We start from the raw sequence: 12,020 nt of genomic DNA on the forward strand, positions 1-12,020 counted from the left end.
TCTGAGAAAGCTTTGTGAACTAGGGGCTTGGTGTCGCGGTTCGGTTGGTCAAACTGTATAATGACACCTTTGATTTGAAGGTACTAGGTTAGATTGTATTGTACGTCTTTTGCCGAACTAACAGACAGAACTTAGGAGCTTGGCGTTTAACACTCTGAACAGTGTTCCCGGTCATTCCTGGAAGAGTATAGGTATCGGCAGCAGGAACGTTGTCGGTTCTCCTGTATTTTGGTCGACTACCAAAATTGTAAGATGGATGATTAACGTGGACTGGTGGCCCCGAATTTTCCGACACCGGGTGTTCGAAACATAGTTGTCGTGGACTGTACAAGGAATAGCGTGGAGTTCCATCTTTACCTGCTCTGGAAATCTTAGAATCTGGATAATAACAGGGCCCTGGGCTGCAATCATCTCGGAATTTACCATGACATACACCAAATGAATAAGCTGGCTTCTTTATATGAGAACTTGTTGGATCTCGGGTACTTTGGCCTACGAGCGATGTTAAACCATTAATTTAAGGGAAAGATAATTTCTTCTCCTTTTAAAAATAAATAGAGTTCCGACAGATTGTCTTCTCAAAAGTCTTTATGGATGATGATGCCATGCATCCAGTAGGCAATGTTTATCACAAACAGAAAAACATGAATTTAATCCTGAATTTTAACAACAAGTGGCAAGGTGGTCTAATTCGGGCATATTCCGAATTAAAACTCAGAGTATTCTTTTTTATGAATGAACACAATCTTTGGTGAGAAGACACATAGTCATGGCACCCATGTGACCGTTTGTAAAAAAAAAATAAAGTTCAATGTCCAAAGCACACATTAATTAAATTAATCTTGAACATCAACAATTAAAGGTGCTGTATACTGGCTGTGGCGGATTCCAAAAGAATATTCGGGTTTCTTGTTTTTGTGGGCCCATGTGTCCTGTGGAGAGTGAGCACCGGGACCGGGTTTCTGTGTGGCATCACCTGGCATGGTGTTTCGGGACGTCATACTGTATAATGGTGCCTTGGATTTGAAGGTGCTAGGGTCTGTTGTGTTGTAAGTTCCTGGTCCTGGGGCTTTGGCCAAATCTTCAGAGAAACCTCCCGTCCTTTGGCGACCTGAAAGACTGAATTTAGGAGCTTGACGTTTGCCACTCTGAACGGTGCTGCCGGTCATTCCTGGGAGACTATAGCTATTGGCAGCTGGAACATTGTCACTTCTCCTGTATCTTGGTCGACTACCGAAACTGTGGGAAGGATGGGTGTAACTGGCCGAAGGTCCTGAGTGTTCAGGCTGATAAGCCCCTGGACCTGGTGTTTTAAACATAGTTCCATCTTGGTTACGACTGTACAAAGAATAATGAGGAGTCCCGTCTTTTCCTCCTCTGGAGATTTTAGGATCTGGATAATAACAAGGTCCTGGACTGCAGTCATCCGAGAATTTACCGTGGCGTACACCAAAAGAGTAAGCTGGCTTCTTTGTGTGTGAACTTCTTGGATCGTGACTTGTTTGACCCGTCAGGGCAGGTAATCCATAACACGGCCCAGGACTGTTGTACATGGCCGCAATCGGCGCTCGGGGTTTGGTATATTCATAAACCATCTTGAAAACTTTCACACAAAATTATAATAAGAGATCCTTTCACTTATGAGAGTTGAAGTTGTATGTCCAATGGTTTGCGCTGTAATGACTTAATATCAACGCTTTCGGATTTTATACGGCGGACATTATGTTAATCTCGACTACCGTTGCAAGGTACCACTGACGCGATTACCCTAGCAACACCATACACCACGTGACAGATTAACCCCCGTGGAGTTTGCTGATTTAATTAGATTTAAGGTATTATCTGGTTTGCTGATTTAATTGGGTTTAAAGTTTTATCTGGTTAAAAAAAAACACCCCAAAACACCAAATCCCTTATAATTTCAAGAAATAGTTTCATGTGCGAAATATCCATCCCACGCTAAATACTATTGAATAGTAATGAAGTGTCACTCATAGACGAAACTCAACTGAATAGCGACGAAGACGTAAGAAATTTCATAGACTATTTAAAATAATCTCTCCGTTGATTTTTATGATCCAAAGATGAAAAATCAAACTATCATTTAAAATCGATTATGGTCTTTACTTAAAATAATTTGATTAATTTTGGTCTAATATGGTTTTCTTATTTAGCTCCACAATTCAATAATCAATCCCGTTTTCTATTTTGATATTAATGACGGATTGGCGTATGGGTAAACAATCACCCCTCAACATAAACTATATCATTTCGGGACTAACATATGATACAACCTTACTCCTTGTCACATGTACAAGTGTGGGATTGAAACCACGTCGACCCCCCCCCCCCCCGCCGCCCCTCTCCTTAAAAGAAGAAAAAGACGCGCAGTCAAAAAACCAAAACATTGTATTTTGTATATCAAGCTATCACAATATGCCCTGATTGGGTTTGTTTCCCTACTATCTTCTATTGTCGTTGTCATTGATCCACTTTTCGATTAAATTGCTTTAACGCATATAAACCCATAGGAAGGGCGGCGCTGTGAGAAGGGGTGGGGGCATGGGGCGTGCGAGATAGGTGGCTCTTTAGATCTGAATGTTTGTTAATGAGACAAGTGGCGTGTATTTTTAAGGTGACAAGGAGCGGGTTCGCCAGCCTAACCTCATGGTTTTTCTCCGGGTTTCATCCAAGTCCAAAAGACCCGTACGTACAAGCAATAAAATGTATATGTTAATCCCGAAATGACCTAGTTTGTATTGAGTGAACGTTACTCTCTCTCTCTCATTTGCAGATGTACGTTAGCCATGCGAACTTGTCGTCAAATATATAAACTTGAGGTGGTATCAGGTGTTTTGTTTTTGAGAGTATACCCTGTCTCGTGCTCGACATACGCCATTACTCACCTTGGGCTATATTCATTATGATTATTTATTTTTTCTTCTCGAATTCGAAATTAATGTTACAACCCAGTCCTTCCATATCTTCGCTATATGGACAATCGCCACCCGTTCTCAGGATGTTGATATTTATATGTTTGTTTACTATTGATGAACAAAATACACAAAACCCTTCGCCCATTTTTGACAAAATACTAAATATTAGTCAGACGGTTTGTTTTATAACTAATTTTTACTCGAATAAAATTGTGGTGGAGAGAGAGAGAGAGAGAGAGAGAGGACCCAATTCCCTGCCACGCAAAATCTTGGGATCTAAGTCACACCAAATGACCCAATCGTATGATCTTAAGCGTACACGTTAGCCAACTGGACCACCCAACCCTTAAATTGTGAAGGACGGGCTACTTCCTTAGTAAGAGTCACGTGTTGAAATATCAACAATTTGTAATGGACGAAGTATATGTCCATTCTGTTCAGTTTATTGTATAGTATCAGTGTAAAATAAACGAAATCTAATTATAACCTGTAATGTGAGGGGCAAAATTTGACTAGACACCTGAAAGTGATGGTCACCATATCATGACTGTATTTCATCTACAGTGATCAGAGTTGAGGTAAGTTAACAGTGGAGTGAATCTGAAATGACTGTCAGCACCTACTTTTCTGTACCATTCGAACGGCAAGAAACAATTGTGAGGTTGGTATGGAGGGGTGTGGGGTGTGGGGGTCTGTTGGACGGGGACAACCCTTTTGTCATTTCGTTCAATCCACCCCAATCCCCCAATGACAGCGATCATCCATGCACAACATCACCAACCCTCCCGGAATTTCTATCTTACACGAAATGAATTCGTTTCACTGCCCTCTTTTGCACATATTCCGTAGACATAATAAATGTCTCTAACAACCGTATAGAGAAACAAAGGCTTATTTATAAAATAATGATATAAATATAATATACTTTTGATATTTACAATCTATACACAATGAGTACAAAATGAACAAAACAAAAAACGTTAAACATTAGATTAAGAAGACTTGTTTTGGTAATCACAACAATTGATTAATTAATTATTCATTGTTTACCAATTACATCACAGAGAGCGGCTTTAATACCTTTATGGCTGACTTCTTAATATTTACATATGTATCAAAAATGAAACGAAAACATACGAAATAATACATAATATAAAAGTTACATAACAGGAATGATGAGTCCTTATCTTTTTCCCCACATAATAGTTCCAGTGGATTATTCTAGCTAAATAATTTCTGAACTAAGGTAAGTAACTTCTTTACATGATAATAACACAGAAACAGGTTAAATTATTCTTGAACTCCAGTAATAAGAGGCGTGGTGTATTGACTATGGCGTATTCCGAATGAAAATTCCGGTTTCGTTTCTTTATGTACCCATACATTCTGCGGAGAGTAGGCGCCAGGACCGGGTTTCCTGGTGCTATCTTCTGGTATCGCGTGTCGGCTGGTCATACTGTATAATGGCGCCTTTGACTTGAAGGTACTAGGATCGATTGTATTATATGTCCCTGGTCCTGGGGTCTGCGCCATATCTTCAGCGAAACTTCCTGTCTTTTGCCGATCTGACAGACTGAACTTAGGAGCTTGACGTTTACCACTCTGAACGGTGTTCCCGATCATTCCTGGAAGAGTATAGCAATTAGCAGCTGGAACGTTGTCGGTTCTCCTGTACTTTGGTCGACTACCAAAACTGTAGGATGGATGATTAAAGTGGGTTGATGGCCCAGAATGTTCCGGCTGATAAGATCCTGGACCGGGTGTTCGAAATATAGTTCCATCGTATTGCCGACTGTACAGGGAATAGTGTGGTGTCCCATCTTTACCAGCTCTGCAAATTTTCGGATCTGGATTATAACAGGGTCCTGGACTGCAGTCATCTCGGAATTTACCATGACGTACACCAAATGAATAAGCTGGCTTCTTTATATGAGAACTTCTTGGATCGTGTGCACTTTGGCCTATGAGCGATGGTAAACCATAGCAAGGCCCGGGGCTGTTGTACATGGCTGCGATTGCCGTACGGGGTTTCGTATATTGGTACACCATTATGAGAGACTTGTTCAAACTCTCTTCAGAAGTTCACACAAAAGATCCTTTAAATTGATTAATATTCAACTACCGAGGTTTTAAATCTCACTGCCACAACAACAGTGGCCACAAAATGTATTTATATAACTAACCTCCTTTCCAAATCCTGAGTCCAAGTAAAAACGTTAATCTCGGACTAATGCAACTAAGGGAAACAATAGAGCTATCCCGCTTGGCAACCGCGCGCATGCCTGTGATTAACTAATCGAGGTTTCCATTCCATTATTAAATAGTAAACGGGATTAATTGATTTTGTAGCCTTCTATATACTGGTAGAATATATACTTGGCCATTTCATCTAGTATTTCGGTTATATATAAAGCCGTATTACGTGTTTGTTATTAATGTCTGATAAGCCTACGTGCTAACAAATAACCTTAAAAGTCCGAAAATTTGAAAAAAATATCGCAGTTTTAGAAAAGCGGATTGACTTGATATTACTATATAATATTGTACTGATTAAAAGAAATTAATATTTATTTTCATCTTCGATTCACCGCTCTCGGATAAAAAAAAAGAATAGTCTACAAAAAAAAAAAAACAAATTCAAAGTTCGTGAAACATGTTGTCAATCGAGACATTGCACAGGCTTTTGATTTAACTGTTAAAAATATTTTAAATTTAATAAAATAAAATAAGTTGAGGTAACGATATTAGTTTAATTTTTTTCATAAGACGCGTTTTACGCGACGCGCCATTTTTCATACGATGACGTCGTCGTATTGTTCGAACGTTATTCGCCTCTATCATGGGTAGGCTACTTCTAGTTCTAGTTCTATGGTACTACACAGATTTAGACTAGTCGAGCCTACTATTTAAATATAACAGTGAACTTTAACCCTTTTTTAAACCAAAACTAGATTGGGCAAATTATTAATAACTATTTTTATGATGACTTTGGAAGATAGTCTAAGTTTTTGAGAAGCTCATCCTAATATGGATGATTTTATTAACTAATTTTTAAAATAATTTTTTATTCAGGATATGTGAATGAGATTGGGGAACAGGCTTAGCCCATGTAGAACCCCTCTAGCTAAATAATATACATACATAATATTAATACAAAAGAACAAATGGGTGTATATAGGCCTACATAGTTAAAATGGCAAACAGATACATAAAATGGATGAAAATGTGCGGCATATACATTACAGTTTAAAGTCATACATACTAACTAATACATACGCATTATGAAAACGAACAACATCAATGGAGTACACGCCAAAAGAGCACCCGTCCCAAATAACATCGGAATAATCAGAGTTCGGCGGAAAGAAGGCATTTAGCGATTTTCTATTTAAACGATATTTCAAGAAGCGAGGGCAGTTTACTAATTTTTATACTTTACTAATATTATTCTAATTATGTGGTTCTTCCATTTACAATTCCGAGGTGTTTGTTCAGTTACTCCCTTTATTCTTATCGAGTTCATTATAAGGGGTGTATTCACAATATTGCGTTTAGTTGTGAGGATATAATATCATGTTCACACTTTACATTTTTTTTAAATTGCCATTACAAGGTTGTACTATATTATTTTAATAACATTAAAACTATATATAGGCTAGCGTCAAAGACTTTCGAAGAATCGTCGAGAGAGAGAGAGAGAAATGGGGTTTAACGTCCACTCGACACAAACTAGGTCATTTCGGGACTAACATGTTTTTTTAAAATTTTATTTCAATAATTCGCTTGCGCGTAGGGGTCTTTAGCAGTGGGAGGAAACCGGAGGACCCGGAGAAAACCCACGAGGTTGGACAGGCGACCCTACTCCTTGTCACGTACAACCGGGGATTCGAAACCACGCCAGTCGACTCAATGACAGACTTTATGATACAGCGCGCGCGCGCACGCTAACCATTCAACCATTCAACCATCCAACCCCCCCAAAAGAATCGTCGAGAAATCGTCGAGAAATTAGCCTTAGATGATATTTGGCAATAAACAAACAAATGTAAATGAGGCTATGTAAATAAAGCAGCTTGGAAATAAATAAGAATAAATATTAAATAAAATGAATGAATGACGCCTTAATCCCTGAAATTAAGGAATTTGAATATTATGTTGCGCATGGGCAAGCATTCTTCGGTGAAGTATGGAAGCCTTTTGAGACCATTTCATATTCATTGGGGTCAGTCATGGACAGAGTTGTTTCTCTTATTACCACTTTCCGTCATTTCTATACTCAACATGTTCAAAATGTCGAGGAATTGTAAAACATCTCTACTGATTTATGGCAATTAAACTGACTTAGCATATTTATAAGAATTTGAATTATGTGTTTTTATCGAAATGAATATAATATCTCGAAAGGAACCGAGTGACTGATTTGTAAGGCAAGACCTGTAATTAAGTGTTACGAAACGTCGCTATTAATTAACAGAGAAGTAGTTATATCCACATTTACCTTGTGTTGTGTTTTGTTATGAATAGTTAACCGTACTATTAGATGTCATTTGAAGCAAAGACAATTTTATTCACGATTTTGAAGTAAATAGCGACGAGGTTAGATCCCAGAGAAAAAAATGTCAAGAGAAGAGAGTCTTACCTTTCTCTTTTATTATACATCAGAGTGTATTATTATTATTTTTTTTATTACGAACCTGTTTGATAGTAATAGTATATAATTTAGCACCAAATAGGAAGAAAAATAAAGACGATTAAAAAATTTGAAAAATATGAAGCCCCCCCCCCCAAAAAAAAAAAAAACCACCCCAAAAAACACCAAAAATCCGCGATGTTAAACGTTCTAGACTAGTTTTCACCATGTACACAGTCGTGAGATCAATCATTGTAACGTGATCCACACCGCAGTGTTTTAGATCATCATGCCAACGCTCCCTATATATCCCCTTTAAATGACATATATATATATATATGAGGCAAAATTGACTGTGTTCTATAAGTTTGTACTTACCTTCAAGTAGAAGCATTTGTAACATAATAATCTTCAGTAATATCAGATACGCCATTTTCCTTTACAAAATTGAAGTTGTTTTTTTTTAAATCACAAATAAACACACAGTCTACATATTTTCCAACGCAAAACTTAACATAATAAACTTGTGGCTTTTGTTTAAAAAAGAACCATTCTTCTTGTATTTCGGTTTTCTTGGAAACGTTTGTTTTTAATGGTAAATGCAGTGGATTAGTATGATTGACAAGTGATGTCAAAACACGTGACAAGTTTGAAATCTACGCTAATTTTTTAAAGATAACAAAGTAGCCTGGTCTTTGGCGATTTACTTTCAATCTTCGTGGTTATACGTCAGGTATAGAAAACACCATCATTCTTGACTGGCCACAGTGGTTCACAAATATAGTCTAAGTCTTGTGTCTATATTAAACCACACGAAGAGCAATAAGTTGAACCAGTAAATTTAAACGTAGATAAATAGCCCAAAGTTTACTTTACGCTTCGATCTTGTTTCTGAACCCCTGAAATTGTTTTTATACTTCGTGTTAGCTTTTTGAAAATTGCATCAACTTAATAGTTATATCTTTTGATAGTTGTCATGCATTTGGTAGTGTATGAAGTATAATCCCAAAAGAGTATTATCTTATGGCAATCAGATAATAATTCCAATGATCATTAATTTTAAGCAGAACAATCGATTTTATAAATCACATTAAAATTCTAGCCTACGTATGTCGGGCTAACCTCTATTGAAAAATACCTTCAGCAACCTAAATACATTTCCCTTTCTACTTTTGTTTTCTTAATTCCGTTGAATCATCCTATAACATTTTACACTCTACCGCCACCTATTATACACTGATATATAATTTAGACCTCCTGTAAAAAAAAAGAACTTAGGAATTTTGAAATCCAACGATGCCTGTATGTATAATATAACGACCGTGTACTGTATCTGCTGCAGTCGTCATGTAGATTCTATTATTTACCTAGGAATTGTGTGTTGGTTCAAGCACCTAATATATTTACTCTATCTTCTATTTAATTGTAAGGCTCAGCTACTAATTCTTCGCTTCAAAGTGTCTTCTTAATTGATTGTTAACGTGTTTTGAAGAGACAGTCACCACTGTTAAAAATTGCAGGCCGCGACAGTCGAGCGACACGACACTGGCCCCTTAAGCACAATAGAGACTTTTGGCAAGCGTAAATTCCTGGTCCGTATCGCGTATCCGTAATGATTTTGCGTGTGACGTCATCAATTGGTGTGCATTTCTCATACGTGATACGGCACACGGATACGGCAGCACGTATCGAACAGCTTTAATACGGAAAAAGTCGTCGTCTTTTTTGCTACTCTTAGACGCTGAAATGTTGTGCCGTAGCGTTTTTATGAATCTATATATGTCTATCCTAGAACGAAGGTGTATATTTGATGTGATTTTAACCATGGCAAAGACTGGAATTTAATTATTACTTTGGATGAGATTTTCGCGGAATTTTCATATTTTCCTATCTGTATGCACGCTTGTTGATCTACGTGCTAAATTTAGGGAGGTGGGACCTTGCAAATCTGTAAAAGGGGTATATTTTTAATAAGATTCGACACTATTTTTTTTTTTTTTTTTTTTTAAATAACTCCGCGAAAGTCGAACGACTTTACTCCCTTCAGGAATTTGTAGGCTAGGTACTTGACTAGTACTGATATTGATCTTGGTAGATAACTGCCATCATGCTGTAATAGAACTACGCTCAGCTCAGCTACCCATACGTAGACGGCGCAAAAATCTGCCAAAACTCTAAAACTAAATTAACGCAACGTATCACGTGACGACACGGATACGTTATACGGATGGGAAAAATTCCACTTGCCAAAAGTCTTTAATATCTCGGGTTCGATTCCCGTCTTGAGCAGAGAAGAGTATTCGCTATTTTTCAGGAGTGACTTCGAGTCGTTCGGATGGGATGAATAACCGAAGTCTACTCTACTCTAGAGTACACATTATAGGAAGCACCGCATCCGCACACAATTCTACCACTCGCATTGCACACGTAACAATGAAATTAAAAATTAAATTATTTTAGTCCCAAGTGTTTTATTGACAAGACATTAAACCCCATTTCATGATGTTAAAAATGGGTACAATTAAAACTATAAACAGTGTATAATTTACACCACGGCTTGTGTTTTAAAACGAGAATCACCCACAACTACAAGATCTACACCCAAAAAGACTAAGCCATCATATTCAGGAACAATGAACACCCAAAATGTGGTGTAAATTGTAGACAATACGGGGTGTTTTTAATCATCTACACCACATGAGTGTATACACCTTGAGGTGTAATTTGGGAAAGTTGTCAAAACAGTGTCAATTTTATACCGTGTGCTGGGTTCAAAAAGTGTTTGTGTACATAGATTCGTAGGTTTTTGAATAATAGTATTGGCTTTATTTTCATAATCACTCCAAGTATAGCGCATAGCTTATTATTGAGCGTGTTTTATGTACAACTTAAGTATACTTAATTTAGACGACGTGTATAAACCACATTTAGAGAGTTAGTATACAAGTATTGATCAAGGTATATATTCATTGTATATTTATAAAGATATCTGTAATTGCTGAACATCAGTTAAATTGAAACCTGTCTAGTAGCATCATAGAAAGGATAGTCATTGTAGACTAAGTTAGTTACCCGACGGTGTAGCCTATATGGCGATCTAATCGTAATGTAACAACTATACTATCATTCACGCGTAAAGATGCATTAGATAACGAGCTGATCGTTCTTGCTGTAATAATATTGAAATAGATAATGAAAAATAAATGCATTGGAAATTTCAGACACATTACTTTATTTTGAGCGATATTTGAAGTTTTGACAAGAATAGCGTTGTCTCGATTGTCATTGCTACGATAATAGACGAAGTCTCTATTTTCATTTTAGCGTTAACTGCATGATTAAGTTGATAATGGGCTTGTCATGTTAATGAATGTCTCAATAATAATTTAAATAATATTTGGAGCCAGAAAAAAATCCGCAATAGGCAGATTTAGGTCTTAATACATCTTTAAGTTGATTTCTAGTCTTCTGACTTTAAACGGGTTTTCTAATAATTTTATTAAAGGGCATTAGTGTAATAATAGGGGTACAGATTTTAAATTGTAATTAGGCGTAATAATTAATTTCCAACAACGATTGTGAACTATTTGCATTTACACTATTATGCACCATTTTCAGTGTAACACTTATTGGAATATTTATTATTATATGTGAATAATCCTGGAAATTCCCATTACTGGTTGGAATTGTGTTTTCCAAGTCCAGTATAACAGTTTGTCTTTGTACGTGAGCCAACTCCAAGGGAGGGTTTTTTTTACATAGGCAAAGCCTGTTCCTCAATCCCATTCAGACAACCTGAATAAAAATATTGTTTATAAAAACACCCCAAAACTTCAATCTTTACTCCTCATTGTATTCATAGCTTGACACATAGATGAGTATGGCGCTTGTTGAACAAAAAGGACGTCCCGGGTTTGATCTTGGTGGTGGCTGAAAAAGTTCCTTTTAAATTTCCAGTGAGCCTGGTTTGCCCCGTCGTTATGATGGTATGCAAAACGTTGGGGTGAACATAAAAGAACACATTGTATAGTCCTATTAGTGCAGAAAGTACAATATAAACCCAATTTCCATGATTATTGACCTGGCTAACAATGTTTATTAAAGTCAACCATCCCTTTAATTATACAGTTTTTGATATCGTTTCAGATACATGTAACTATTTTAATTGTTATGTTAAAAGGTGTTCGCCCTCCTTTAATCAACAAAATAATATCTAACTTCAAAGACAGTTTTACTTACGTGTGTACTTACAATGTAATATAGACCGCTGTGTTTTCTGAGAAAGGTTTGCATTTATAAGACATAGGGTCATGATCTGAACTCGAAACTCTGCTTGACGCATCTAATTAAATTTATACAAACAGTTCGTCCCATTTTATTTTTTAAATTGTTTATTCCAATTCATTTTGTACTAACTACATTTCTTATAAGGTGTGGGAGCCGCTGTGGCTGAG

The 12,020-nt window shown here is 36.9% G+C and overlaps 3 protein-coding genes and 1 long non-coding RNA gene across 7 annotated transcripts in view; all 4 read right to left on the reverse strand.

Annotated features, from left to right (window-relative positions):
• Positions 1–8,948, reverse strand: part of LOC126816294 (uncharacterized) — a 23,739-nt gene extending 14,791 nt beyond the window's left edge. The window contains exons 1-2 of one of the 3 annotated variants that reach the window (XR_007678293.1): positions 8,934–8,948; positions 7,945–8,465 (exon numbers count right to left, since the gene is read on the reverse strand). This is a non-coding gene — a long non-coding RNA (uncharacterized LOC126816294). Of the gene's footprint in view, positions 1–7,944; positions 8,573–8,704; positions 8,720–8,933 lie in introns of those variants that run through there. The other 2 variants (XR_007678292.1, XR_007678291.2) reach the window with 2 other exon arrangements.
• Positions 1–12,020, reverse strand: part of LOC126815727 (nibrin) — a 417,793-nt gene that overhangs the window by 63,334 nt on the left and 342,439 nt on the right. The gene's annotated exons all lie outside the window — the stretch shown is intronic.
• On the reverse strand, positions 260–1,652 carry LOC126816290 (outer dense fiber protein 3-like). Its single transcript, XM_050542617.1, has one exon. It carries the CDS (start codon positions 1,593–1,595, stop codon positions 837–839), a length of 759 nt encoding a protein of 252 aa, XP_050398574.1. The 5' UTR covers positions 1,596–1,652; the 3' UTR covers positions 260–836.
• On the reverse strand, positions 3,992–5,155 carry LOC126816289 (outer dense fiber protein 3). The gene has a single exon (XM_050542616.2). The coding sequence runs from the start codon at positions 4,983–4,985 to the stop codon at positions 4,227–4,229; it is 759 nt and encodes a 252-aa protein (XP_050398573.1). The 5' UTR covers positions 4,986–5,155; the 3' UTR covers positions 3,992–4,226.

This window comes from Patella vulgata, chromosome 3 (assembly GCF_932274485.2).
Source record: "Patella vulgata chromosome 3, xgPatVulg1.2, whole genome shotgun sequence".
NCBI lineage: Eukaryota > Metazoa > Mollusca > Gastropoda > Patellidae > Patella > Patella vulgata.

Excerpts from the sequence above, each read along its gene's own strand:
- LOC126816290 (XM_050542617.1), bottom strand. The coding sequence starts at position 1,595 with ATGGTTTATGAATATACCAAACCCCGAGCGCCGATTGCGGCCATGTAC.
- LOC126816289 (XM_050542616.2), bottom strand. The coding sequence starts at position 4,985 with ATGGTGTACCAATATACGAAACCCCGTACGGCAATCGCAGCCATGTAC.